Source organism: Meriones unguiculatus, chromosome 6, assembly GCF_030254825.1.
Source record: "Meriones unguiculatus strain TT.TT164.6M chromosome 6, Bangor_MerUng_6.1, whole genome shotgun sequence".
NCBI classification, from domain to species: domain Eukaryota; kingdom Metazoa; phylum Chordata; class Mammalia; order Rodentia; family Muridae; genus Meriones; species Meriones unguiculatus.
This window is the reverse complement of record NC_083354.1, coordinates 54,727,943-54,752,638: the sequence shown is the minus strand read 5'-3', so window position 1 is coordinate 54,752,638 and position 24,696 is coordinate 54,727,943. Positions and strand designations below refer to the sequence as shown.

General features: G+C 38.4%; 1 protein-coding gene across 6 annotated transcripts in view; it reads right to left on the bottom strand.

Annotated features, from left to right (window-relative positions):
- The window catches only part of Trpc1 (transient receptor potential cation channel subfamily C member 1), a 45,550-nt gene continuing 20,854 nt past the window's right edge, over nt 1-24,696 (bottom strand). For 4 of the 6 annotated variants that reach the window (XM_021653087.2, XM_021653088.2, XM_021653089.2 and 1 more), the window contains 9 exons: nt 21,523-21,654; nt 19,687-19,882; nt 15,946-16,282; nt 13,615-13,754; nt 11,634-11,777; nt 5,262-5,437; nt 3,471-3,672; nt 3,010-3,204; nt 1-1,892 (listed from right to left, as the gene is read on the bottom strand). In XM_021653087.2, the coding sequence (XP_021508762.1) occupies nt 1,665-1,892; nt 3,010-3,204; nt 3,471-3,672; nt 5,262-5,437; nt 11,634-11,777; nt 13,615-13,754; nt 15,946-16,282; nt 19,687-19,882; nt 21,523-21,654 (1,750 nt within the window). In that variant the 3' untranslated portion in view covers nt 1-1,664. The remainder of the gene's footprint in view (nt 1,893-3,009; nt 3,205-3,470; nt 3,673-5,261; nt 5,438-11,633; nt 11,778-13,614; nt 13,755-15,945; nt 16,283-19,686; nt 19,883-21,522; nt 21,655-24,696) is intronic. The other 2 variants (XM_060385502.1, XM_060385503.1) reach the window with 1 other exon arrangement.

The following is a 24,696-nucleotide window of genomic DNA, read 5'->3' as shown; positions in this document are numbered from 1 at the left end:
TCAATTTGTAATCTAAGTCAAATTTTATTTACCTTTTCTCTGACAATATATACCTCATTCAAAATAGACCTCATCAGTAATTCATGCACACAATAGGCACTCTACAATTTTTTTAATAATTAGGCATTTTTTTTAGAATGACTAAAAATCCTGATGTAAAATCCCAATTGGGAAGTGCATAATCCCATTGTAGACAAAATATATAACTTTACAATAAACATTTTTATAAGAATTTGCCCCAAAGAGGGAACACTTAAACATGGACATTAAAAACAAACGTAAAAGGCAAGATGAAACATAACACTGGACTCCTCGGGCGCCTTGGGTAGGTGGTGTCAACAGACCAAGGCCAGCCGACATCCAACTAGGAAAGTAATTCCCACCAGACATGCTACAAGAATGTCCACGCAGTAGCAGGGGAAACCTGGGCTACAGCCTTACATGAACACTGAGAAGAGATCAAACCTTTTTATTCTCCAATTGCAAAAACAATGCTTTACATCTCAAGCAGCGAGGACAAGGTCCCTTTTCCAGAAGCGATGCTAGGTTTGGTGGAAAACGCTTGGGAGGAGGAGGCCAAGAGCCTTCAAGTGAATGTAAAGCAGCTTTCTTCGAGGCCCCAGTGCTCTCCAGCCGAGCCCAGTGTGACCGCACGTGAAGACAACTGGCTTCTGCTCTGGAACGGTGAGCTTTACTCAACTTGAAAAATTACAAGGAAAAACTAACCAAATGCCCAGGAAAGTAACTTTACAAATGCATAAATATAAATAAATATTCTATGGCTAAAGATGTCTACTATGTTTCAAAAATCACATAATTCTATAAATATTTAAACATATGAACTAATACAGAGAGCTATATATAAAATAAGTTAAGTCAGAAGACAAAATTAAAAATATAAAATAATTACAACCATGTAAAAGTAAATATATTATACAACAAATACTAAGGTGAATTAAGATTGATAGACCTAAATAAATTAATTTTTTTTTCTGAGACTGAATTTCTCCGTGTAGCCCTGGCTGTCTAGAACTCACTCTGTAGACCAGGCTGACCATGAACTCAGAGACCCACCTGCCTCTGCCTCCCGAGTGCTAGGACTAAAGGCCTGTACCACCATATGCCCGGCTTAAATTTATTCATTAGAAACTTTTGTTTTCTAAGATTATAACAAAAGAAAAAAAATAGGGCATTTTAGATGAAACTACATTTCTAAACAACGAATACTGAACTCTGTGTGACCTCCTAAAACAAGAGATTTAAACACCATGAGCTCTGCATTTCAAGTGTCTCTGAGGGTAGCTGTGTCTGCTGCCCTTCACTGTGTACAATGGAGCGGGCAGTGTACACACCGAGAGCTGTCCTTCTGAGACATTATGACTTTTAAGCACTGACTAACTAAGAAAACCAAACAGCATGCTAACAAAATAGTTTACTTAATGTTTTGCTTCTACAAAAAGCCACAGACAGGTTTTAAAAAACTAACTCCATATACATATTTTACATGACATATATTTATGCTACAAATATTTAAAGAATGGCTTTTGTGTAATTGTTTATGTCTCTCTCTCTATATATATCTTACTGATTTAATTACAAGGTTATGCAAATACAGTCTTTCATATTTGTTGTGGAAAATTATTTCTATAAGATTTAGAAAATGATTAATTTCTTGGATAAAACATAGCATATTTAGAAGTCCGAAAGCCAAGCAAATCCCTTATTTCATTCCGGAATTTTGACAGATCTTGGCGCAGTTCATTAAGGTTCTCCACGGTGGCCTGGTCCGTGCTCTGCATCTTCTGTCGCATGGACGTCAGGTAACGATGCACCAGGCAGCACATCACTTTCTGGTAGTTCTCATCTCTCTTTTGCTTCAAGTTTCTCCACTCCTTCAAAACAAGCAGTCACATGGTGATAATGGCCGCAGAACAATGTGTATGTGCGTACATATGTGCGTGAGAAAACATGTACACACTCATATATACATAGACATTTGCAGTGCTGAGGAGCGAGCTCCATCCACCATCCTGCAGCCCCAGACACACTGTCTCATGTATAAATCAGTTGGTTCATGTTTCAAACAACATAGCCTGTGTATCTGTTTTATTCACTCTCCTTTAGGCAGTTTCACTGAGAAAACAACGCTACAATCTCTGTCTACAACAGAGATTCGCAAACTACCACAACAAGTAAATGACCTACTTGTCTTTTTTTTTTTTTTTACCTTGTGAACAAAGAGTGGTTTTACAGATGAATATTTGTAATCAGTTTTATAATGGAAAACTTGATTTTTCAACTCTAATTAAGCAAAAATTTAACCCTACCACAAGGAATTCTATGTTTTCCCTAGTAACTTCTTATAGTGACTGCTACTTACTGTTATATTTTTAATTTTACCTATATATTTTTAGAAATTCTTCTCTTAAATAGTTTTTTGTTTTATTTGGCTTGCAAAGTGTCAAATATTTACTGTCTGGCATTTTAGGAGACATAGCAATCCATAGTTTACAAGCTGCATGGATTGGATAAGAAATATACTGAGTAACTTTCCTGACCTAAAAATGGAATGATCTAATAGTTGTTCTATAAATCTATAGTAAAAGACGATGGCCTAACAGTTCATGTGTTAGGGAAACCTGAAAACTAACAAGAAGAAGCCAAACCACCCTCAAATCATGAGTTTTACTTTTTATTCCCAATTATTTCTTGAATCTTTAGATACCACAGCACACATCAGCGATACGACAGTGGAAAGCGCGTCAGCATAGGCCTCATCGCACCTGCCTATCTGTGCTTTGACACACCTGAGCTGGGCAGGGCGGCACACCCGTCATGTCAGCCCGTGGTAGGAAAACACGGGAGGATTGCTGCAGATGTGAAGCCAGCCTGCTCCGCACAGCAAGTTCCATGCTAGCTCTACAGTAAGACTCTTTCTCAGGAATTAGAACAAAGAAGGAAAGAAAATTGAAATTAAGTGTGGTGCAGTTCAAACCTCTAACTTCTCACCTTTAAACTGTTTTGCCGTTTGACCTTGCCTTTCGAGGTATGCGAGCAAATCCACTTGCTGAGGCTACTGATCATATAGCAGATCGTCTTTGGCGAAGGAATGATGTTGAAAGGTGGGGGCAGTGTGCACTTGTCATCAAAGTAGCTAAGCCATAGCTTTGCTCGCGCAAACTTCCATTCCTTATCCTCATGATTCTGTGAGGCAAAGGACAGAATAAGAACACAAAGCCAAACCTCAATGTGTGTGGGAAGGTTGGCAGAGGCGTTGATTTCAACTGTGTAAATGTTGTCACACCTTATAGATTAAAAAACCGGTCAAAGATGTGCAATTGCTAGACATTATATTTTTAAATATACATTTAATTTAAAATATTATTCATTAATTCTGTAATCTCTAGTTATCTGATCTCAGCCCTTTCATGTGATTTGGAGAGAATACCGAGCTTCACAAGAACGCTTACCGCTATCAGCTGAAAGCTTTTGTGAAGCATCGCTACCAGCAGCTTCGTAAGCACAATCACAACCACAACATTGTAAGTTCCAACAATCACGGCTCCAACGAAGGACTGCAGTTCTTCCCCGTAGCTGAACCTTGTGACAAAGATGGCCACGTGTGCTAAGGAGAAGATGTACCAGAACAAAGCAAAGCAGGTGCCAATGAACCTGTAAGGGCAAGTACATTCTGTTCAAAAAGGGAGTCAGTTAGCAAGAACAGATAATGCATTTATAGCAAAATTATACAAATGAACCATTAATAAAATTTGTATCATATTTTATGAAACAGTTTTATTTTATATTTTCACAGCACATATAGCTTTATTTTAAATATGATTTTTATTTTATATGTGTGCACTCGAGTTTATGTATGTGAACCACATCATGCAGGATCCTGCAGAGGTCAGAAGAGGGCGCGAGATCCCCTGGAACTGGAGTTACAGTTGTGAACCACCAGGCGGGTGTTGGAAACCAAACCCATGTCTTCTGCTAAAAGCAGTAAGTGCTCTTTACCACTGAGCCATCTTTCCAGCCTCTAGAAGTCTTATTTAAATGAGGAAACATGCTCAAAGATATTATTCCTATTTCATTTTTGCTGCGTTTCTAGTCTCAACACAGCAGTTCATCTAGTGAGATTCCACCAGGCCTCTACTTGAACCTTCAGATGGCTCTAAATGGCAATAGCCCAAATCCTTACCAAGACAGCAAGGAACTACATGATCATCCCTACTACCCATCTATCTTGGCCGCCCAGAAATCTTAGTCTTTAAATGAGAGGACACACAAACTATCCACACAGTTGTTGGCACATAATAAGAACACAGGGATGTGCAAGTCCATACTCGTCTGTATTTTATTTAAGGGTGAGGAGCGTAAGACTGGAGATGTAGCTTTGGTGTTTAGCACTTGCCTAGTGTATACAGAGCCCTGGCTTTCATCCCCAGAACTGGAAAAGAAAGCTAAGGGAAGTATTCTGCCTACTTTATAGTGGCTTTCCCATTCTTTATAATACACCAGGGGGCTGGTCCTTAAGTTCTAATGATTCTCAATTCTTTTTTTGTTTGTTTTATTTTTTAATTTTTATTTTTTATATTAATTTCAGTTTATTTACTATGTATCCCAGCTGTAGCTCTCTCCCTCAATACCACCTTCCCTCCCTCATCTCCTCCCTGCCCCTCTCTAAGTCCACTGATAGGGGAGGTCCTCCTCCCCTTCCATCTGACCCTAATTTATCAGGTATCTTCAGGACTGGCTGCAATGTCCTCCTCTGTGGCCTAGCAAGGCTGCTCCTCCTTTGTGGGGCAAGGGAAAGGTCAAAGAGCCAGCCATTGAGTTCATAGGAGAGACAGCATGATTCTGAATTCTAATGACAATTGAAAACATGAATGTTCTGGGTTGTACCAGTAACCAAGAGTTGCTACGTGTATTACTACTTGAGGGACAGAGATGCGAAGTATTCTAATATATGAGATGGAGAAAAGAAATTTCCTAAGGCGCTAAGAGCATAAAAATGTTAAATGTTCTTCTGTTCAGACAGATTTCAGTAGAGAAAACAAAGGGAATGATTTGGATCTACTACTTAAGATCCTATGGGTAAAGATGATGAAAAAGGATTCAAGAAAAATGAACATTTGTTAAAACCTGCAGACATTTAAAGAGAATTTTTTAAAGAACAATTTAAGTTCCATTTGTGCACTGAGCGATTCATACAAAACTCAGGAGAGGAAAACCCATCTGGTAGACAGGAAGGCACTCACGAGTGGAAGGTGTCGTTGCTCTGCTGCTCACAGAAGATGCCAACACAGTCCTTCTGCTCTTTGGGGGTGTAGCCTTTGTCATAGAGTTGTGTCAGTCCAATTGTGAAGGAAAACAGAACAAGAAGGAACATCCCCAGAAACTTCCCAAAATCTTGTAACATCTGTCCCATCGAAATCTGTGGATGTATCACACAGGTGTACGTTAAAACTGTTGGAAAAACTGTGTGTTAAACATGAAATTGCCCACTAATAAAATGAAAACAAGTACACAATCAATCCATAAGTCATATGCTTTATTTCACCTAACTGAAATAGTTCGCTATGTTAAGAACATCAAAACTCCAGCTGTGGGAATACAAAAACAAAACGAAGTCAACAAACACAGCTATCTACCAAAAATCCATTCCAATCAAACCAGCACCATGAGTAGAAAATGCACGGCCTTCAAAGGATATCATTGCTGTGGAGGGAGAATAAAGACAGAGATTTTCACCTACTTTTATTACTTATTATTATTATTATTGTTATTGTTATTTGGTTGTTGTTGAGACACAGACAATAGTCAATCTTGCCATCAGACTCACAATCCTCCTGCCTCAGCTTCCCACCTGCTACCACTGCTGGTAACATGGCGATTGTTTAAAGGGCAGTTGGCAAGGATAAAAGGACTCTCTGAAAACTGTAAAGGAAAATAAACGCTTATATTTATGTGGCTTCCTAAAGTTTACAAATATTAAATTATAAGCATTTCATCTGATTTTGTAACTAATTCTCAACTAACTCCTAAATGACAGCATCATCATCCAGGCCTGTCCTAATTTCTTTCCAGGAGTGAGCATCTTTCTCTCACTTCCCTGTTGTAAGACAGTACTTTATGTGCAAGCCACTCCAGTACTATGAGTTAATAATAGCTATCTTTTGTACATTAGCATGGACAATGAGACTTTATTCAAGTCTATTTCATTTTCTTTCATACTCTTTCAGTGTCCGAAAATTAGGTACTTTTAATACAACTTGGTTTTGTTTTTTTATATCAAGGAACACCTTGATAGCATTTCTTAACATTTACTGGGCATTTTTTAAAAAAAGATTTGTTTTTAATAAGGTGTATGAGTATTTGCCCGCATGTATGTGGGTGCCCCGTGGTCATGCCTGCTATCCAGAGGCCAGAAAAGAGCACTGGATCTCTTGGAGCTGGAGTTACAGGAGGGTGCAAGCCACCACGTAAGGTACTGAGAACCAAACATGGGTCCTTTGTAAAAACAGTAAGTGCTCTTACAGCTGAGCCATCTCTCTAGTTCTTGACAGCACTTTTAGATATAGGAGTTAACCCTTCCAAGTTAGCCAATGGGTAGAAAGTACAAAAGGATCCATCTATAAAAAAAAATAATGCATCATTGACAGAAGCAGAAAAAAAATTAGAACATTCTAAACACTGTTTAAAATAATGAAGTGTATTTGTACATATTATATATTTCTATGTTCTGTGCTTGCACAGAACACCTACAGAGCATCACATAATGAAAACAGGATAGGCTGAATGTGGTGTGTATGCCTGTAAACACTAGGAAAGTGGAGGCAGAAGAATTCTGAGCTCAAAGACAGTCTGTGTGTGTGGTCATGTGTGAGTGCATATGTGTGTATGTGTGTATGTGAGTGTGTGTGTGTGTGTGTGTGTGTGTTATTTACAAGAAGGTGGCAAAGTTCCTCTACCCCACTGCAGTGAGCTGGCTACCTAAGCAGAAGAGGTGTGAGATGTGCTAACAATTTTTGGCACACCACCAGCTGGAACCCCAGACTCTGCAGTAGTGACTAAGTTGTGTGGTACTTTTCAAAACCTGTACTTCACTCTTTTGGCCCTCTAGCAAAATTCTGATAGATGAAACAGGGTGAGTTTAGAATCATAAAACCCAAAAATGTAACAAAGAGATGTATTTTCTTTCTTAATGTACTGGCAGTAACTTTAGTGGGTCACTAAGGAAAACAAGGTCATTCATGCAGACTGAATATTAAGAATATAAAGATACCTAAGTCAGCAGAAAATGTGCTACGGCAGTAATAAAACAACTGCTTTTGACAACTTCAGGAAAGATGACCTTTGAAGAAAGTTCTGGCACTATTCACTTATCTATAAATAATGATCACTTATAATGACATAATTTTAGTTTTCAAGAAAAATTTTCAAAATAAAAATTTTAATTTAACACAGCTAAGTTAAAAAAATGTAACCAATTTGAATTTCAAGGTGAGTAATATTGAAGGAGCACACCAGAAATTGACATCAGTCTTGCATAATACAGAGCTAAACATAGTCCACTAGCTATCACAGTAGTGGGCAATGACTTGAATACTAAACTTGCATGTGATGGGTAAGCAGCAAAAACAACAAACTTCCTGTGGACAGAAAGTTCAGAGCATTGTGAGCCTGTAAATACCATCAGGTAGCTTATCTGAAAGTGTAAAGAATAAAGAAGAGAATTAAGCTATCAAAGCTGAAGTTCATAAAGGAGTTAATACTAGTGCAGGCTGAGGAAAAAACATTCTTGATTGTCAATAAAGTGGAAACCTGGGTGCAGCAGAGCACATCTGATGTCCAGCCCTGGAGGTTGAGGCTGCAGGATCACAAGAGCCCAGGAACTCGCAAGCCTGGGTTACAGCAAAAACCCGCAAGGGAGAGAAGAGAGGGCCGGGAACATGGATCATCAGCGAAGTGCGCTACACAAGCATGAGGACCTGAGCTGGGAACTCCAAAAGACCTATGTAAAAATGCCAGGTGTGGTCATTTACAAGAAGAGAGAGCAAAAGGAGACATGCAGAGCCTGGGAGTTCACTCCAGACAATCAGTGAATGCCAACCTCAGTGAGGAATTATTTCAAAAGATAAAGGGGAAAGCAATCCAGGAAGACACCTGAAGTCAGGTTCAGGCTTCCATACATATGTGCACATGCAAATGAACTGACACAAACAATTTTTAACTGGAAAAGGAAGAAAGAGACAGAGAGTGGGAGACATGCACACACAGAGTCAGAAGCAGCGAGAAAGAGAGCCTCAAAGGATACTACTACGAACAACAAATTGGACAGTCCAAATAGACTAATGAATTCCTAGAAACATATAACCTATCAAGAATAAGCCATGAACATATAGAAAGTCTGAACAGACCTATAAGTAATATAAAAATTAAACCAATAACAAACATCTCTCAACTAAGAAAAGCTAAGGATCAAATGACTGCAGTGAAAACCTCGATGAAATGCTTTTTAAAAATTAATACAAATCCTTCTTAAAGTATTTGGAAAATACTTCTAACTCATTTTATGAGGTCAATGATAAAAATATCATTTATATCACCCTGATGCCAACAGCAGACAAAGACTATAAGAAAAGAATACTATAGGCTTAAATATTCCTGTAATATACATACAAAAATCTTTAGCAAAATAAGGGCCAGCAAGATGGCTCAATAGGTAAAGGCAATTGTTGCCAAATCTGACAACTTGAGTTCAATCTGTAAGAGTCATGGGCCATGGCACATGCATATATGTGGTGATTTGAATAAAAGTGGTTCCCATAGGCACATATATTTGAATGCTTAGTCACCGTGGAGTGGAACCGTTTGAAAGGATTAGAAAGATTAGAAGGTGAGGCCTCGTTGGAAGAAGTCTATCATTGGGAGTGGGCTTTAAGGTTTCAAAAGCCCATACCGGGCTCTCTCTGTTTCTCTGTTTTTGTTTCCCTCTCTCTCCCACTTTCTCCCTATCCCTGCTGCTGAGGCTTAAGATGCAAAACTCTCAGTTCCAGGGCTGTTTTCCTGTATGCTGCCATGTTCCCCAGTATGATGATAATGGACTAATCCTGTGAAGTAGTAAGCAAGCCCATAGTTAAATGTTTTCTTTTATAGGTATTGCCTTGGCCATAGTGTCTCTTTATAGCAATAGAACACTGAGACAGTACACACACACTCAAACAGTAAATAAAATAAATACATGCAATAAAAATTGTAAAAAAAAAAAAAACAAACCTTCATTCAGATACTATCAAACCAAACTCAATAGCACATGGAAAGCACATACACCTCCCAATTAAGTTTTATCTTTGGAATATAAGGCAAAATAATTTAGTGGCTATATTTATTAAATTAACGAAGATAAAAGTTATTCAGTGAAGTCAATAAACACAGAAAAAACATGATATTTTAATACCCGCTTTTATGACAAAAAATCATTCCCCCCCCAAACAGAAGAAAATTACCTGAACTTAATAAAAGCCATATATGAAAGCTCATAGCTAATATAATCAATAGTGAAAAACACACTTTTTTAATAAACATCAGGATCAGACAAGGATTTGTCTTTACATTTCTGTTTACACAATACCAAAACCCCACTCAAAATGATTAAATAAGGGGAAAAAGAATTCATTGGAAAAAGTAAACTATCTCCTTTTGAATACGACATGATTTTATGTAGAGACAAAGTAACAAACATCCCACAGCTCTGAGAACTATGAACCAGAAATTAATCTGTAAATGTTTCAGCATGCAAGATGAACGAGCAACAATTGTATTTCTATACATGAGAACTCAACCATCGGAAAAGGATCAATATGATAGTAATCTCACTTATAAAGCATGAAAAAGAATGAGCTAGGTATCTATCTTTTGAAATAAAAGACTTGCACACTGAAAACTCCAGAACACTGACAGAGAGATGAAAGAAGACACAGTGAGATAGATGTCCATGCACTGGGAGGTTAGAATGTCCGTGTTACCAAAATATTTACAGACATGGGATAAAAATCTGTCAAAATCCCAGTAATATGTGTATGTATATACATATAGAAATTGCAAATTTGCATGGCCTCAAAAAAGACACTCTTGAGAAGAAAGCTAAAGAAAACACACTTCCCAATTTCAATGTATATAATAAAGCTACAGTAACTAAAATACTATGTTGCTATAGTAAAGACTGATGGGACAAAATAAAAAGCTTAAAAATGCAAGTAAACTTCAACTTCTCAACAAAGGCACCAGGAAACCACACTGAGGAAATGGTAGTCTCTTCAACAAATGATACTGGGAAAAATGACTACATTATCCTCAGGAAAACAGTAAAACTGAACCTTTATTTGACATCATACAAATCTTACACCACATATACACACTCCTCAAAGTGAAAAAGATAATTAAATATAAGACCAGAAACTATAAAGTCCTAGAATAAAAAACAAAAACAAAAACAAAAAACAAACAAACAAACAAAAAAACCAAAAACACACATTCATGGTTAACGGTTATACTGGCTAGTTTTATGTCAAGTTAACACAAGATGGACTCATTTAGGAAGCCAGAACCTCAGTTGAGGAAATGGCCCACAAAATTGGCCTGTGGGGCATTTTCTTGATTTATGATTGATATGGAAGGGCTCAGCTCTCTTGGGCTGGTGGTCCTGGGTTCTAGAAGAAAGCAGGCTGAGCAAGCCATGAGAAGCAAGCCAGGAAACAGCACACCTAACACCCTCTGCTTTAGGTCCTGACTTCACTTCAGTGATGGACCCTGAGTATAACTATTAGCTCACAGAAGCCCTTTCCTCCCCAAGTTCCTTTTGGTCAGAAACTGGTACCAGATTATGGGGTATCAGTGTGACATACCTGACAGTGTTTGGCAAAGACTGTGGTAACATCTGAACTGTTACTGTTCATGTATGTACTGTTCATAGCTGTAACTGTTAATGTTACATCTATCATGTTATCTCTTCCTCTTTAGTGCACCTGGGTTTTTTTCTTGTTTCTCTTTTTCTTATTTTTTGATAATGTTAAATAAATGCCAATTTCTGTCCTTTGTTGGTTTATTAACTTATAACTGCTTTATTTCATAGATTGCCTTAGGGCTTATGACACCTATCTTTACCTTATCACACTACTTTGTATACAATAGACAGCCTTACAGTAATATATTTCCATCTCTCCCAGCCTAGTCTTTATATAAGTCATTTATTTTATATGTACATAGTACATAGTATGTTAAAATCCTATAAATAGTATTTTTATTAAAAGCCAAGTATCTTTCAAAGTTTAAATACGAAATTTATTTTGGTAAAAACCAAAATTTTCTGTTAGTCATTTCTGTGAAGCATAACAATATGCTTCATAACAAAGGACATCTATGGCCTAAGAATGAAGGGAAAAAGCCAATGGAGCACAGCTTAATTAAGTTTCAATTTTAAAATAAAATTATCAACAACCCAAAAGTAAAGTCTTGCCAATCATTTCAAAAGCCAAGTGTAATTTTCACATCATGAGAACAGTGTGGAAGTGAGTTAGGAGACGTAAGATTAGTAACATGTAACAAACATTCTTTCAGATCTTATTTACCTGCAATGGACCCAAAATAGAGCTGGTTGTATACATAAAAAAGAGCCGAAGGTAACTCAGAACGTTTGCAAAAGCAAAAAGCCCTTCTGCTACAAGTGTGGGGTGGAATGCATCCCAGTCCTTCCGGTCAGCGAAGTCATGAAACTGGAGGCAGGAAGAGAAGCCAACGGTCAATCAGGAAAACGAAGAGAAATATTCTGAAATGTCTGAAAGAAAACTATTTTAAGTGTCTTCTTGTAGAAGTTCTAAATAATGGTTTAGCCAAACAAAAGATTCCCATGTATGTTAGGAAATACCACCTTATATGCAAGGACTTACCAGAAATTCTTTGGTTATAAAACTTATTAAACATTTTATGAGTGAAATATTGGCTAGTCTCTTTAAATTCTATAACATAAATTGTGAGAATGTATGCTCTCAATTAATTTGCTGCCACAATAAACCTAGCCCTTTGACTTAAAAATTTAGAGCAAACTAGTTGGGAAAAAAAAAAAGAAGAAGAAGAAAAGCAAAACACTGTTGGACCTATGCAAGAGGGATTGCCTATCTGTCCTCCTGAGAGCTGTTCTGTATGACTGTTGGCCACATGCTTCCTGTCTCAAAATCTCTTGTTTGAATTAGAAGACTACTTCTAGAACTAAAAAAAAAATTAGTCTGAAAAATCAGAGCCACCTGTGGGCATAAGGTTATTGCGCAATTCAAACGCTGATTTCTGTACCCCCCCCATATCGGGTTACAATCCTTGTTCTAAGAATCTTCTGTCTCAAAGTTGTATCTGCTCCCCAACTGTCCCCTGATATACCTATAAAGCAGCTGACAGCCAGTGACTAAGCAGGGGAGAAACTAGGGCTGGACTTCCTGCCAGCCAGGGGAGGAGGAGTTAGAGGAGGAAGCAAGGACTGAGCCTTAATTAGAGGTCCAGGCGAGGCGGAGGAAGAGCCAGCCGGTGCAGGAAAGCCACAAAGTCCAAGTACTGTGGGGATTTACTCTGGAAGGAAGCCAGACTAGCTTAGAGGGTTAAGAATAGACTTAAAACTGCTCAGGATTGTGCCACGTAGCTTGTTAAACAAATAATATAATACAGTCTCAACTATTTGGGTGAAACTGAGAAACAAACACAATTGTATAGAAATAAGTTTAACAGCTGCCCAATCTATCAGGCACTTATATATGACCATTTTCATTTATATATGACCAATTTCGACTTTTTTGTAACTTCGCACTTCAGTTACTGAATGTCGCTCTGACCAACATGTTGCATACTATTGATCAATTAAAGAAACAGATTTTACATAAACTAATAGAATTACTTTGTTCTTTCTATAATCTGTAAATAGTAAATAAATAAATAAATAAATAAATCAGAAATATTATAGATCTTCATTCCTTAAATGTGACTCCCCCCCATGGCTAACATGGAGTCTAGTACGTTTTCTGGCTTTGAGAAAGCATAAATATTGATGGAAGTAAAGTTAAAAGAGGTCTTAAGTATACATGGTAAATGAGCTGAATGAAGAAATAAGACATTTGGTAAAAAGAAAATACCTAGGACCTGGATTTAAATCATCTTTTTAAAAACTATATAGTCTCATATATGTTATTAATATCTGAGTCATTTTCTTATTTGCAAAACGAAGATAAGGCCTTCTGTTCTGTCCAAAAAAATTCTTGTGAGAATGAAGTTAGATTCCATGTACCTACTCTCAACCATGGAATCTAGCATATGGTAGGTAACCATCAATTGTGAGGAAAAATTAGATGCGTGTGTATCATCAATCCTGGTACCCAATATGACACGTAACCATCAATGAAAAGGTAAACCATTCAAACTACGGACAAAGTAAGGAACCAGATTCACACAGATTATTTTAAAATGCAAATATGCCAGACACAGATTTGGGTCTATATTAACTCTGTATTCTATACATAGTTGTCTTAGTTTTTGAAATAAATTTGTCTTTGGCTGACAGTGAACAGTCACCTTACTGTGAGCCACCACTTTGAGGGCAAAGGTCGCCAAGTAGAGGGAATTCATGACAAAGCTGAGCTGGTTACGAGATTCTTCTAAAAAGTCTTCCAACCCTTCATACCAGAGTCTCTTAATATCGGACCAAATCATCCCTAAAACAATAAAAAAAACAGGTTTATTAATTCAAGTACAAGCTAAGTAATGCTTTACGAGACAAGTGTCTATGTCTCCTGTATGACTGTGCTCCAAAGGCTGTGGGGGTTGGTGGAAGGGAACAGCAGCCAGTCAGTGAAAGGCTTTTAAAATTTGAAGGAAGAAATAGCTCATGTTTCATGTGACTTGAAAAAAATAACATTACATTTCATGTAGGCCATTAAGGAATACTAAGTGATGTGAAACAAACTAAGAAAATGAATACACCCAAGTGTGCAGCCCCAACCCGACATGAGGTTTTGTTCTTGACTCTTTTCACTATTAAGTGTAGTGCTTTCATGACCTTACTTAGTCTAGTGGCTTTAAAATAGCATCTTTGTAACAAAAGTCTCAAATTTCTGAAACTTTTTGTGTGATCAGTGGATGTATGCAGGTGTGCACATCTGTATCGAGGCAGAGGTCAATGTCAGTCATTTTGTTACTGCTCTCCACCTTACCTTTTGGGACAGGGTCTCAATAAACCTGGAGCCCGTGGTTGGCTGGCCAGCAAGCTCCAGGGATCACCTGTCTCTGTCACCACAGTACTGAGGTTACAGATACATACTGCACAGCATGGCTTTTATGTGGTGCTGTGGACCTGAGCTTGAGTCCTCAAGCTTGCACAGTAGGCACTCTATTGACTGAGCCATCTTCCCAGCTCCTTAAATATATATATATTTAAACTCAATTTATATTTATATAACAATTTTTATCTGCAAACTTCAACTTATTTAAGCACTTTTCTGCTCTGCATCTCCAGCTGGAGATGTGTCCAACTCAGTTTATCTCTGCTCCAAATTCACCACACTTGCAGATTTTCTTCATTTCAGTTACGAGCACTCCATCCTTCTAGTTGTGCAGTGTGAACCTATTCGGTCCTTGAATCAACCTCGGCTCCTGTTTCTTTTAAACTTCACATTCCTTACCAAAGCAAATACTGCCCTTCCACACCCTCTTCAGGTAGGAAGCCCAGATTTAGCTACCAACTGCACTCATGAACCCTCTGGTCCCATCTCTAGGCAGGGACCTTAGACTCACACTGGCAAATTACCCACCTGTAGGACCTGCCTAAAGAGCAGATGTTCCACACCTCTCTTCGAGCCCCAACTTTGGCACCTCCTCTTCAGAAAGGGAGCCCATATTCCTGACACCAACTCCACCCATTCCTGCAGCTAAGGGCTGCCTATTTCCAGCTGCGGATGCTAGGATGCTAGACTCGCATCACCAGCTCTCCAGGCTCCCACTGCCTGAGGACAGTTCCTGAGTACTTCCCTTAGACTCCCAAAGACTGGCTACGAGAGTCTTCTCACTCTACAGAAGGTCTGCTCCTGGGCTTGGAAACCTCACTACTACAGATGGCTCAACCAGAAAACCCCTCCTTATGAGTGATGTCACTTGTGCTTTGCAACAGCCTAAGTGATTTCTATGCTGTCTTAGGACCAGGCCAATCCTGACTCCACAGGCATTATATTTACTCAGTCATTCTCCCTCGCCCCTGCTCTTGAGCAGTGTTTCTAAGTCAACAAGAAGTCATCTTGCAGACAAGGCCACTGTGCTCACCACTGACCAGCGTGGGGACCAGAGTCCATTCGCCAGGTGCGGCAGTGCACACCAGTAACCCTAGTGCCATGGAGGCTGAGACAGGCAGACCCTTAGGGCCGGCCAGCCTGTCTACACTGTGAAAGCAAGGCTTTGTGAGGGACCCTGTCCCCAAAAGCAAGGTGGAGAACAACTGAACAATACTACCCACCCAGCCTTGACTTTGGGCCTCCATGCATATACACGTACACACACACATACAATTTTTTAAAAATAAAGAACTTTTAACTTTTAACAAGCTGGGAAGACAACTCAGTATGTGTTTGATTTGCAGGCATGATAATTTGAGTTAGATAGATTCGTTGCACACATGCCTGCTCACATGCATGTACACACAGAGAGAAAATTTTTGACTTGCATATATTTAAGTAATATGAAGTTATAAAATCAGGAACATTAACCTTTGTGAGAATATTCGATAAATGATCATGAAAATGTTCATGTCTTAGGTGTGCCAAAGGACAAAGTTGTAAATTGAGCTCCATGTTAATAATGTCATTAAGCAGGGGATATTAAATAACACGGGAAAAATCTTTCAAATTATTGACTTACCAATAATCCACAGTATGAGAAGGTAGTCTATCCTCTCAAGGGCTGGTCCCATTGTATTCTTCTTGTCTTCATTGTAGACAAGTGAGTAGAGATTTAATAACAGCAAGAATGTGAAATACGATGCTCCATGAATAATAAATTTCATGAAAGGTGTGTGAATGATTCTGCCAAACTGAGACTTGGGAGCTATCAAATAACACAGTGACAGAACTGGCCAGAAGATGCCAACCGTCAAGACGGTCATTATCTTCTTACCGGTGGGCTTACGGCGGTACCCTGACATCTGTCCAAACCAAACGGTGTTCAGGAACTGCTGGCAATTTGACTGGGAGACAAACTGAAAAGGACATACAGAGACATGAAAAACAAAAAGGGAAATAGAACCTTTAAATAGTAACTAAGTGATATTCAAAGTCGTAACACTAGGTGAAAATCCTTCCCTTACAACAGAGTGTAGAGGTTCAGAGCATAGACTATGGAGCCTGACTACATAGAGTCAAATCCAAGTTCTGGCACAGACTAGATGACTGCACACATTTTCCGCCTCTCTGAGCTTCCCAGTCTGTATCTCTAACCTGGGGTAGCGAAGTAGCTCCTCACAGACCTGGAAGATTGAGCGTCAAATTCTTAGGAACACTGCCTTGCCCATAGCACGACTAACAGTATGGCGGCCCCCTGAGCTGATCACACTTAAAGACTATCATGAGCCTTTGGAAGCCAGCACAAAGACATCTAATGTGTATAAAAGTTGAAGGTTAATATGCATTCCATGAAGACAGCGCTAACTATTTTTTTTTCTTCAAAACAGGTCTTTTTCTGTCCTGGACTTGCTTTGTAGGCCAAGGGATCTCAAAGCCAAGGGGCCCGCCCGCCTCAGCCCGCTAAATGTTGGGATTAAAGGTGTGCTACCGCCCGCCCGCCTCAGCCCGCTAAATGTTGGGATTAAAGGTGTGCTACCACCCTGCCCGCCTCAGCCCGCTAAATGTTGGGATTAAAGGTGTGCTACCGCCCGCCCGCCTCAGCCCGCTAAATGTTGGGATTAAAGGTGCGCTACCGCCCGCCCGCCTCAGCCCGCTAAATGTTGGGATTAAAGGTGCGCTACCGCCCGCCCGCCTCAGCCCGCTAAATGTCGGGATTAAAGGTGTGCTACCGCCCTGCCCAGCTGCCAATCTTTGAAAAAGTGCTGGCCCTAGTTCCCGAGTTGTAAGCAGCAGAGATGGCATGATTGAAAAAAAATGGTTCATGTATTACATCTATACACACTTCATGAAAACACCAAGAGTGACTCGAAATACACCAGAGGTCTCTCCTGTAGCACTGAGGAGGGAAGTCAGGGCCTTGCGCACGGTAGACAAGTGCTCTGCCACTCAGCTGCGTCCTCAACCTCTTTTTCCCGTCACCCCAGACCTTCCCGCTGAGCTGACCAGGCCGACGCTGGACTAGAGACCTTTCCGCCGCAGTGGCGGGGCTACAGGCCTGAGCCGCCGACGTTACTTTAAAAATTACCTTTAAGATTTTGTATGTGTTTATTGCTTTTACTATGTTTAGGTATGTGCCTTGTTTCCCTGATCTCTCCAAGACTTTAAACATGAATGGGTGTTGGACTTTGTCAAATGCTTTTCTGGCATCTAAGGAGATGATCATGTGGATTTTTTTTTCTTTCAGTTTGTTTATATAGTGGATTACATTGATGGATGTTCGTATGTTGAGCCACCCCTGCATGCCTGGGATGAAGCCTGCTTGGTCGTGTTGGATGATCTCTTTAAAGTGTTCTTGGATTTGGTTAGCCAGTATTTTTTTGAGTGTTTTTGCATCAATGTTTATAAGATTTTATACGTGTGTGTATATTCTGCCTACACGTATGTATGTACACCATACATGTGTGTGGTATCCACAGAGGTAAGAACAGGACATCAGATCCCTTAATAAATAAATCACAGACGTTTGTGAGCTACCACGTGGGTTCCAGGAATTGAACCAGCATCCTGAGCAAGAGCGACAAGTGTTCTGAACCACTGAGCCTCTAATCCAGCCCCCTAAAAATACTCTGCAACTTGCTTAATAGTAAATTTCACGTGTGAAGAAAAATCTTAAATAAAAACAAAATTCTAGTTCAAGTACAGAAGTTAATTTGTGCAAGTTTACAAAGTTTCTTAGCATATAAACTTAAATGGCAATATTTTTCTAAAATAATCTAATCAGATTTTATATTACCAAAGAATAGATAATCATATTATTTATGTAATCTAAAATAGCATTTTGTTAATGTAACATTTTTAAAAGATTTTGGTATCATACGTCTTTAATCCCAGCACTTAGGAGGTAGAGGCAAGCAGATCTCTTTGAGTTCAAGGCCAGCCTGGCCTATAGGGTGAGTTCTAAGACAGTCAGGGCTATACAGAGAAACCCTGTCTCAAAAAAAAAATTTATTCCGAGGTTAAAAGATCTAATTCACAGAATTTCATTCCATAATAAAAAAAATAACTGGACAACATTCTATCATGCTTATCATGATAGAATAAAATATATAATATATATAATATTACATATATAATATAATATAATATAATATAATATAATATAAATGACTAATATAACTATAGTCATTTTAACAATTAGGTTTTGTTATTCTTTTTTTTTAATTTTACTTTATGTGTATGAACTTTGCTTGCATGCATGTCTGTGTACTGGCTGTGTGCTTGGCCCACAGAGGAAGCTGGAGTCACAGACAGCTGTGAGCTGCCATGTGGGTGCTGGGAACTGAACCCAGGACCCTAGAGAGGCAGCCTGTGCTCTTAACCACTAAGCCATCTTTCCAGCTCCTTCACTTTGCTCTTTATTCTTCTGTTTGAATTCCAGTGTTCTGGGGGATCTTAATTTGTCCCATAAGGTGAGATAGCCAGAAATGAAACAGTCTTTCTTTCCAAACTCCTTTTTTTTTTTTTTTTTTTTTTTTTGCAACAGCAGCAGCAGCCAGAACTCAGGGATGTCACCTTTCCCCAAATATCAGAGAAAACTCAGCCCCATTATTGTTCTTGACATCCTTTAATATAATGGTAATTTAATTCAAAATCACATTATCCAGAAGAACAAGATTTCAACTTCAAATGTTGATGTCTACAGAGGTTTGAAGTGTGAACATAGATTCTCTGATATTCTCTGTCATGAAGAGGTGATAGGCAAAGGAGAAAATCACTGGTCCCATCTGTCCTCCCGTTCAGTAACCTGTGGTTGCTCTAGCCAGCAGATTTTAGTAGAAATGATGTGAGCGACCTCTGAAAGGCCTCCTTCAGGGCATGCTTTTTTTCACCTTCTACACACAGAGACTGACTTTCAGAAGCACTACCCAGGAGCCACCATGCTGTGACAAACCCAGGAAACAGACAGACACAGGAAGGCACTGCAGTGAGCCTTAGCTGTTTCTCGGCCCATCATCTCACTCCTCCTGTGATTAGCAGGCTCCTCCCAGGCCCCAATTTTGAGTACTCAGGAGTGCCTCCTTCTGCAGACTCGCCCATCTGACTACCCAGCCTACTGAGACCACACTATTCATGGTTCTGGCTGACGTTCAGAAACCGACATCTGAGGGACAACCCTACAAACAGGATCTTTCTACTTTCAGACATTAAGCTGTACATACATTGTTGAGTTATAAACATTACACTGTTTATATGTTACAACTTTTATTTTGAGAACCAAGGTAAAGAAAATAATTTAAATGTATCACAGAAAGCTTCTTACCTCCTTTTGGTTATATTTGATAGCAAGTTTTAGACGACTTAAATTCATTCTTTCTTCTAGTAGCCCCCGTTTGTCAAGAGGCTCATCACTAGATGTATGGTTTAGGATGACTTCCAGTTCACGAGAATTCCGGGCTTGTGCAAGCAGATCTTTAGCGAACATTTTGCACTGACGGGCTAGCTCTTCATAATCATTTCTACAAAAGGCATAGTCTGCTATTAGGAATGCCATTCCCACTGTCCAGCAGAGTACATTACCAGAACGCACTTTACTTAGCAGTGTCTAAATTCTGATATGGCTACATGAGATCTGCTCTTTTCTTGCTGACAACCATAGGAAATTCTCCACAGCTCTGGAGACATATGCTTCCTTATGATTTTAGGTGAGCACAGTATACCCTATATATTAAAACTCTGAGAAACGCTTATAAAACTTGGTCAGTTTTTCACTTAACTCACTTCTCTCATTCTTTGTAGAATAGCTAAAATTTCCCTTGAAATTAATCATGTGAACAATAGAAACAATATTTTTGATATTAGCTAATTGAAGACTACAGCAATTTTCAGTAATCTACATGTATGCGACCTCTACTACTGAAAAAGCATTCTGACATATTTAAAGTGTTCTCTTGAGTGAAATTAGAGTTAGAAAAACACGAGCTGTACCTCCTAAGGAACTCTCTTCAGAAGTACTATTTTCTAGACTTAATGCTGTCTTTAAATTACTTATAAAACATGTACTTAACATAATTTGTGAAAAATGAAGACTTTTAATACATAATTCTTTATTAAACATAAGTTAAATTTACAAATCAGTTATCAAAAAATAAATATGATGCAATTAACTATGAGCCACGCATAAGAGGCTGGCCTTTACAAAGCAATTTTATTCAGCTTTTCCCCAGTGCAAAAAAGAAATGAGAACAGAAGCCTACCAATGCTTAGTCTTTCCACACGGTAAACATTCCATAAACTGCTTGTGTGAAGCTGCAACTCAAAACTTTTTCTTAGAGGCAAACATTTTTTCCATTCTTTGTATTACTACATAATCTGAGACCAATTAGCTAGATTTCTTTAACAAATCAAGTATTTATTATGTGCCTTTTGGCTTAGGAATATAACTGCAGATAGGAACATACATCGTTAAATAAACATTTAAGACTGCTAGAGTAAAATATATAATTTATTAATCCATCTGCCTGATCCCTAATGGATTACAGGAAGATAAATAAGTGGCTAAACAGTTTAGACACAGGCAGTCAGGGATGAGCAAGGATCTTGTACCCAAATATTGTAATTTTATGGGTTTTGTCCCCCACTTTTTGGGGGGAGGTTAAAGATAGGGTTTTTCACTGTGAAGCCCTGGCTGGCCTGGAATCTCTAGGTAGACCAGGCTGCCATCTAAACTCATAAGAGTTGTTCTTCTGTCTCCCAAGTGCTCAGGATCAAAGGCCTGTGCTGCCATGCGCTCCCCACCCCCTACCCCCACCTCTCTTGAGATACAGTTTTGCTATGTTTGGAGCTACACAAGCAACCGTGAAAGGAAAGCAGGTTCAGATCCTGTTGGAGCTGGTAAGAGGGATCTGCCGTAAGGATAATCTCAAGGTCTTCCTGGGGGATTAAGTGGTTAAAGAAGAGCAGAGGACAGAGGAGGAGTGGACTAAACAGCAGCAAGATACGTTCCTTCGATAGAGAAGGAAAAATCCAAGTGGCAACAATATTATTATCTTAGATTAAGTGTAAATAAGTGCAAATTATAATTCAGCCTATGAACAGATTGAGGCAGAAGAATTTTCAACCAAAGACAGACATAACATACATATCCATTCTTTCCCACCTGAACTCCACCTCCACGAGGCTAAGCTCCTTTAAGTCAGCACTAAGTTCAAATGCTCTCAGAATTGGATCCTCCTCTGTTAACATTATTAGAGCTGGACTGGCCAGACATCTATAGATATCAAGACGAAACCTGTGATAAAATTTGATTACACAATGCAAAAAAAAAAAAAAACCTTGTTAGTTTTAATCTACAATCTTTATAAACTTATAAAGTGTAAAATATTTAAGTATAACTATACATATGCTTATTTCAAGAAGAAACACCTAAAACTTAAATATTTTGAGGAACAAATACTGGAATGTTGTCCACAGTTTTAAGTTACTGTGTCTCTTTTTTGTTTGTTTGTTTTTGTTTTGTTCTTTGAGACAGGGTTTCTCTCTGTAGCCTTGGCACTCCTGGACTCACTTTGTAGACTGGGCTGGCCTCAAACTCCCAGAGATCTACCTGCCTCTGCCTCTGCTGGGATTAAAGGTATGTGTCATCCACCTGCCTTCTGAACATTTTAATTCTAGAAATATTCCATCTATAATTCCTGTCACTTAACGTTTCAGTTAGTCTGGAAAATGTGAATACACATACATAAATGGTCTAATTTAAAACCTTCATTTCTTCTCTCTTAATTCCATTTTGTTTATAGTTTATATTATCAAATTAAGTTGATTGAAATGAAATTATCAATTAAGTTGATTGAAATCTTTTTTAAAAGAGAAATGATACGAAAATCCCTTGCAATATATAGTTAAAGTATATTTCTATTCCTAAACCTACATAATTTTAAAGGAAATATGCTAGCAAATACTTCATAAAATATGGAATGAATGATGACTAAGTTTTCCTCTCCTAGAAATTAAACTTCTTTAGCATCCTAGATATAGTTAACATATGCCTCACTAAGCCAGGCTACAATTTTGAAAAATTTTTTAACTAGTTATGAGTGAAATCATTCAAATATGTATAATTTCTAACTAATTGAGAGAACCCCTTATTCTCTGTAATATAATATTCTTATTTTAATAACTAAAAAACAAAAATTCATCAAAATTGTTTATTTATAAACATTTAAATATAATTTCTAGTTCACAAATTTGGGTGATTTACATATTTATTTTACATATAAATTTAATGCATACTTGTGAGGCCTAAGGTTATTGTATAATTCAAATGCTGATTTCTGTACCTTCCCCCCATATCTAGTTGCAATCCTTGTTCTGAGAATCTCAATGTTGAAAAAAACACTGCTCCTCAATTGTCCCCTGATACCAATAAACAGCTTACAGCCAGCTGCTGAGCAAGGGAGAGAATAGGGCTGGACTTCCTGCCAGCCAAGGGAGGAGGAGTTAGAGGAGGAAGTAGGGAATTCAGACATAGGCAGAGGTCCAGGAGAAACCAGAAGAGAGGGGCTGGAGGAGGAAAGCCACAGGTGTAAGCATCTCTGAGCTGTATGCTGGGAGGAGGCCAGGTTAACTTAAGGAGTTAAGAATACAGAAATAATTGCTCAGTTATTGTATCGTGAAGCTTGCTGAACAAATAATAGAGTCTCAAATACTTGGGTGATAGCTGGGCTAAGAGAGAAACTAAAAAACAAAAACAATGTTATGAAAATAACTTCAACACACTTGTCATTTTAAAGAGTAGAATATCCAGGAACCTGAAATGCCACAGTCCTCCTCTATTATCACCATATTTCAATGTATCTGATTCTTTCCTACAAACGGGTTTCCATTTGATGGCTTCCACTGGATCTCCATTAATGAACATTTAAGTTGTTCCTAATTTGTTTCTACTATAAAAACAAAACAACAAATATTTTTTAATTCTTACATCCTATATACAGCTCAAATTACTGGGCAAAAATAGCATGCATATCATAAACTCTGACATATTATTGAAAACAATAAAATAAGGAGAGTGAATTTCCCTACACATCTCTAATATAGTCACTGGATTAGGCACTGTCATCTTAAACATGGCCAACTTCACAGAAGATGGAACTTCAGACTGTTCTAACCTGTATTCTTTTAGCAGCTTGGCTGTCCTTTCATGCTTTATAGTTATGCTTCTATAAACTGCTTTTTCATATTCTTTAGCCCATTTTTCTGTTGATTACTCTCTAGTCAAAAGTTATTCAAATACTATTATCTGTGTCTTTTTCCCCCCTATTATCTAAGTTGGCCATGGGCTCACTATCTTTTTGCCTCAACCTTTCAAGCAGCTCAGATTATGGGCAGGTACCACCATTTCTGCTTTATCTGTATTTTAAATATTCTTATAGAGGCAGCTGCCTTCCCTATTCCTACCAAGTATGTGTGGACAACTTGCCTTCGTGTTGTCACCAATACACCGACATGATAAATTTTATCGGAGCACTCACTATAGATGGCATGCCGGCACAAGGCTGCGCTGAAGCGGTGCAACACAGGGCAGGCACAGATTCACTGCTGGATTGTGAATTCTTAGTTGCTTCACATTCACAAGCCTTTTACTGTTGACAGGTTTCATGAGCCTCTCACTGAGTTTAAGGCTGAGATCTGCCTCAACCCTTCCTATTCTCTGTTCAATAAAGAGCTGTAGTTTTATCAGGTGCAAGCTAGAAAACCTGTAACTTTGGGCCAGAAGAACAAAACAGTGGACTAGGCAAAATTACCAAGGGAAAATCGGCTTCTCAAGACTGAGACTGCAATGCTGAGACAAAAGAGGACCAACCAAAAATGTCAAGAGATACTCTGGAAATGAGAAAGCCATGGATGGATTAATAACATTTCCACAAATTCCTAGCTGACTAGACATTTATACATATGTGGGTAACATGTACATTTGGAAAAAGAAAAGACCTGAAGAAATATTAATTAGTTAAATTAAAGAAGTATTAAAGAAGTTTACTTAATGTGCGATCATGTGCAGGACCCATAAGCAACCAAATGAAGCCAGTTAAACAAAATTTGCAAACAGTTCTGGCATGGATACAGAAATTAGGCTCTGTTGTTCTATGCACTGAGAGAGAGTTCCTAATAGCATGGTGTTTTAGTATGAAATGGTTAAATTCTCTGAAGTTAAAGTGATCAATGATAACTTTATAAATATCCTGATCAGAGTTTTACATTTTAAAAGCGTAAAACTTGGTTACTTTATAATTTATTGGAAATAAGTTATACTTTCTAATGCCTCAGAAAT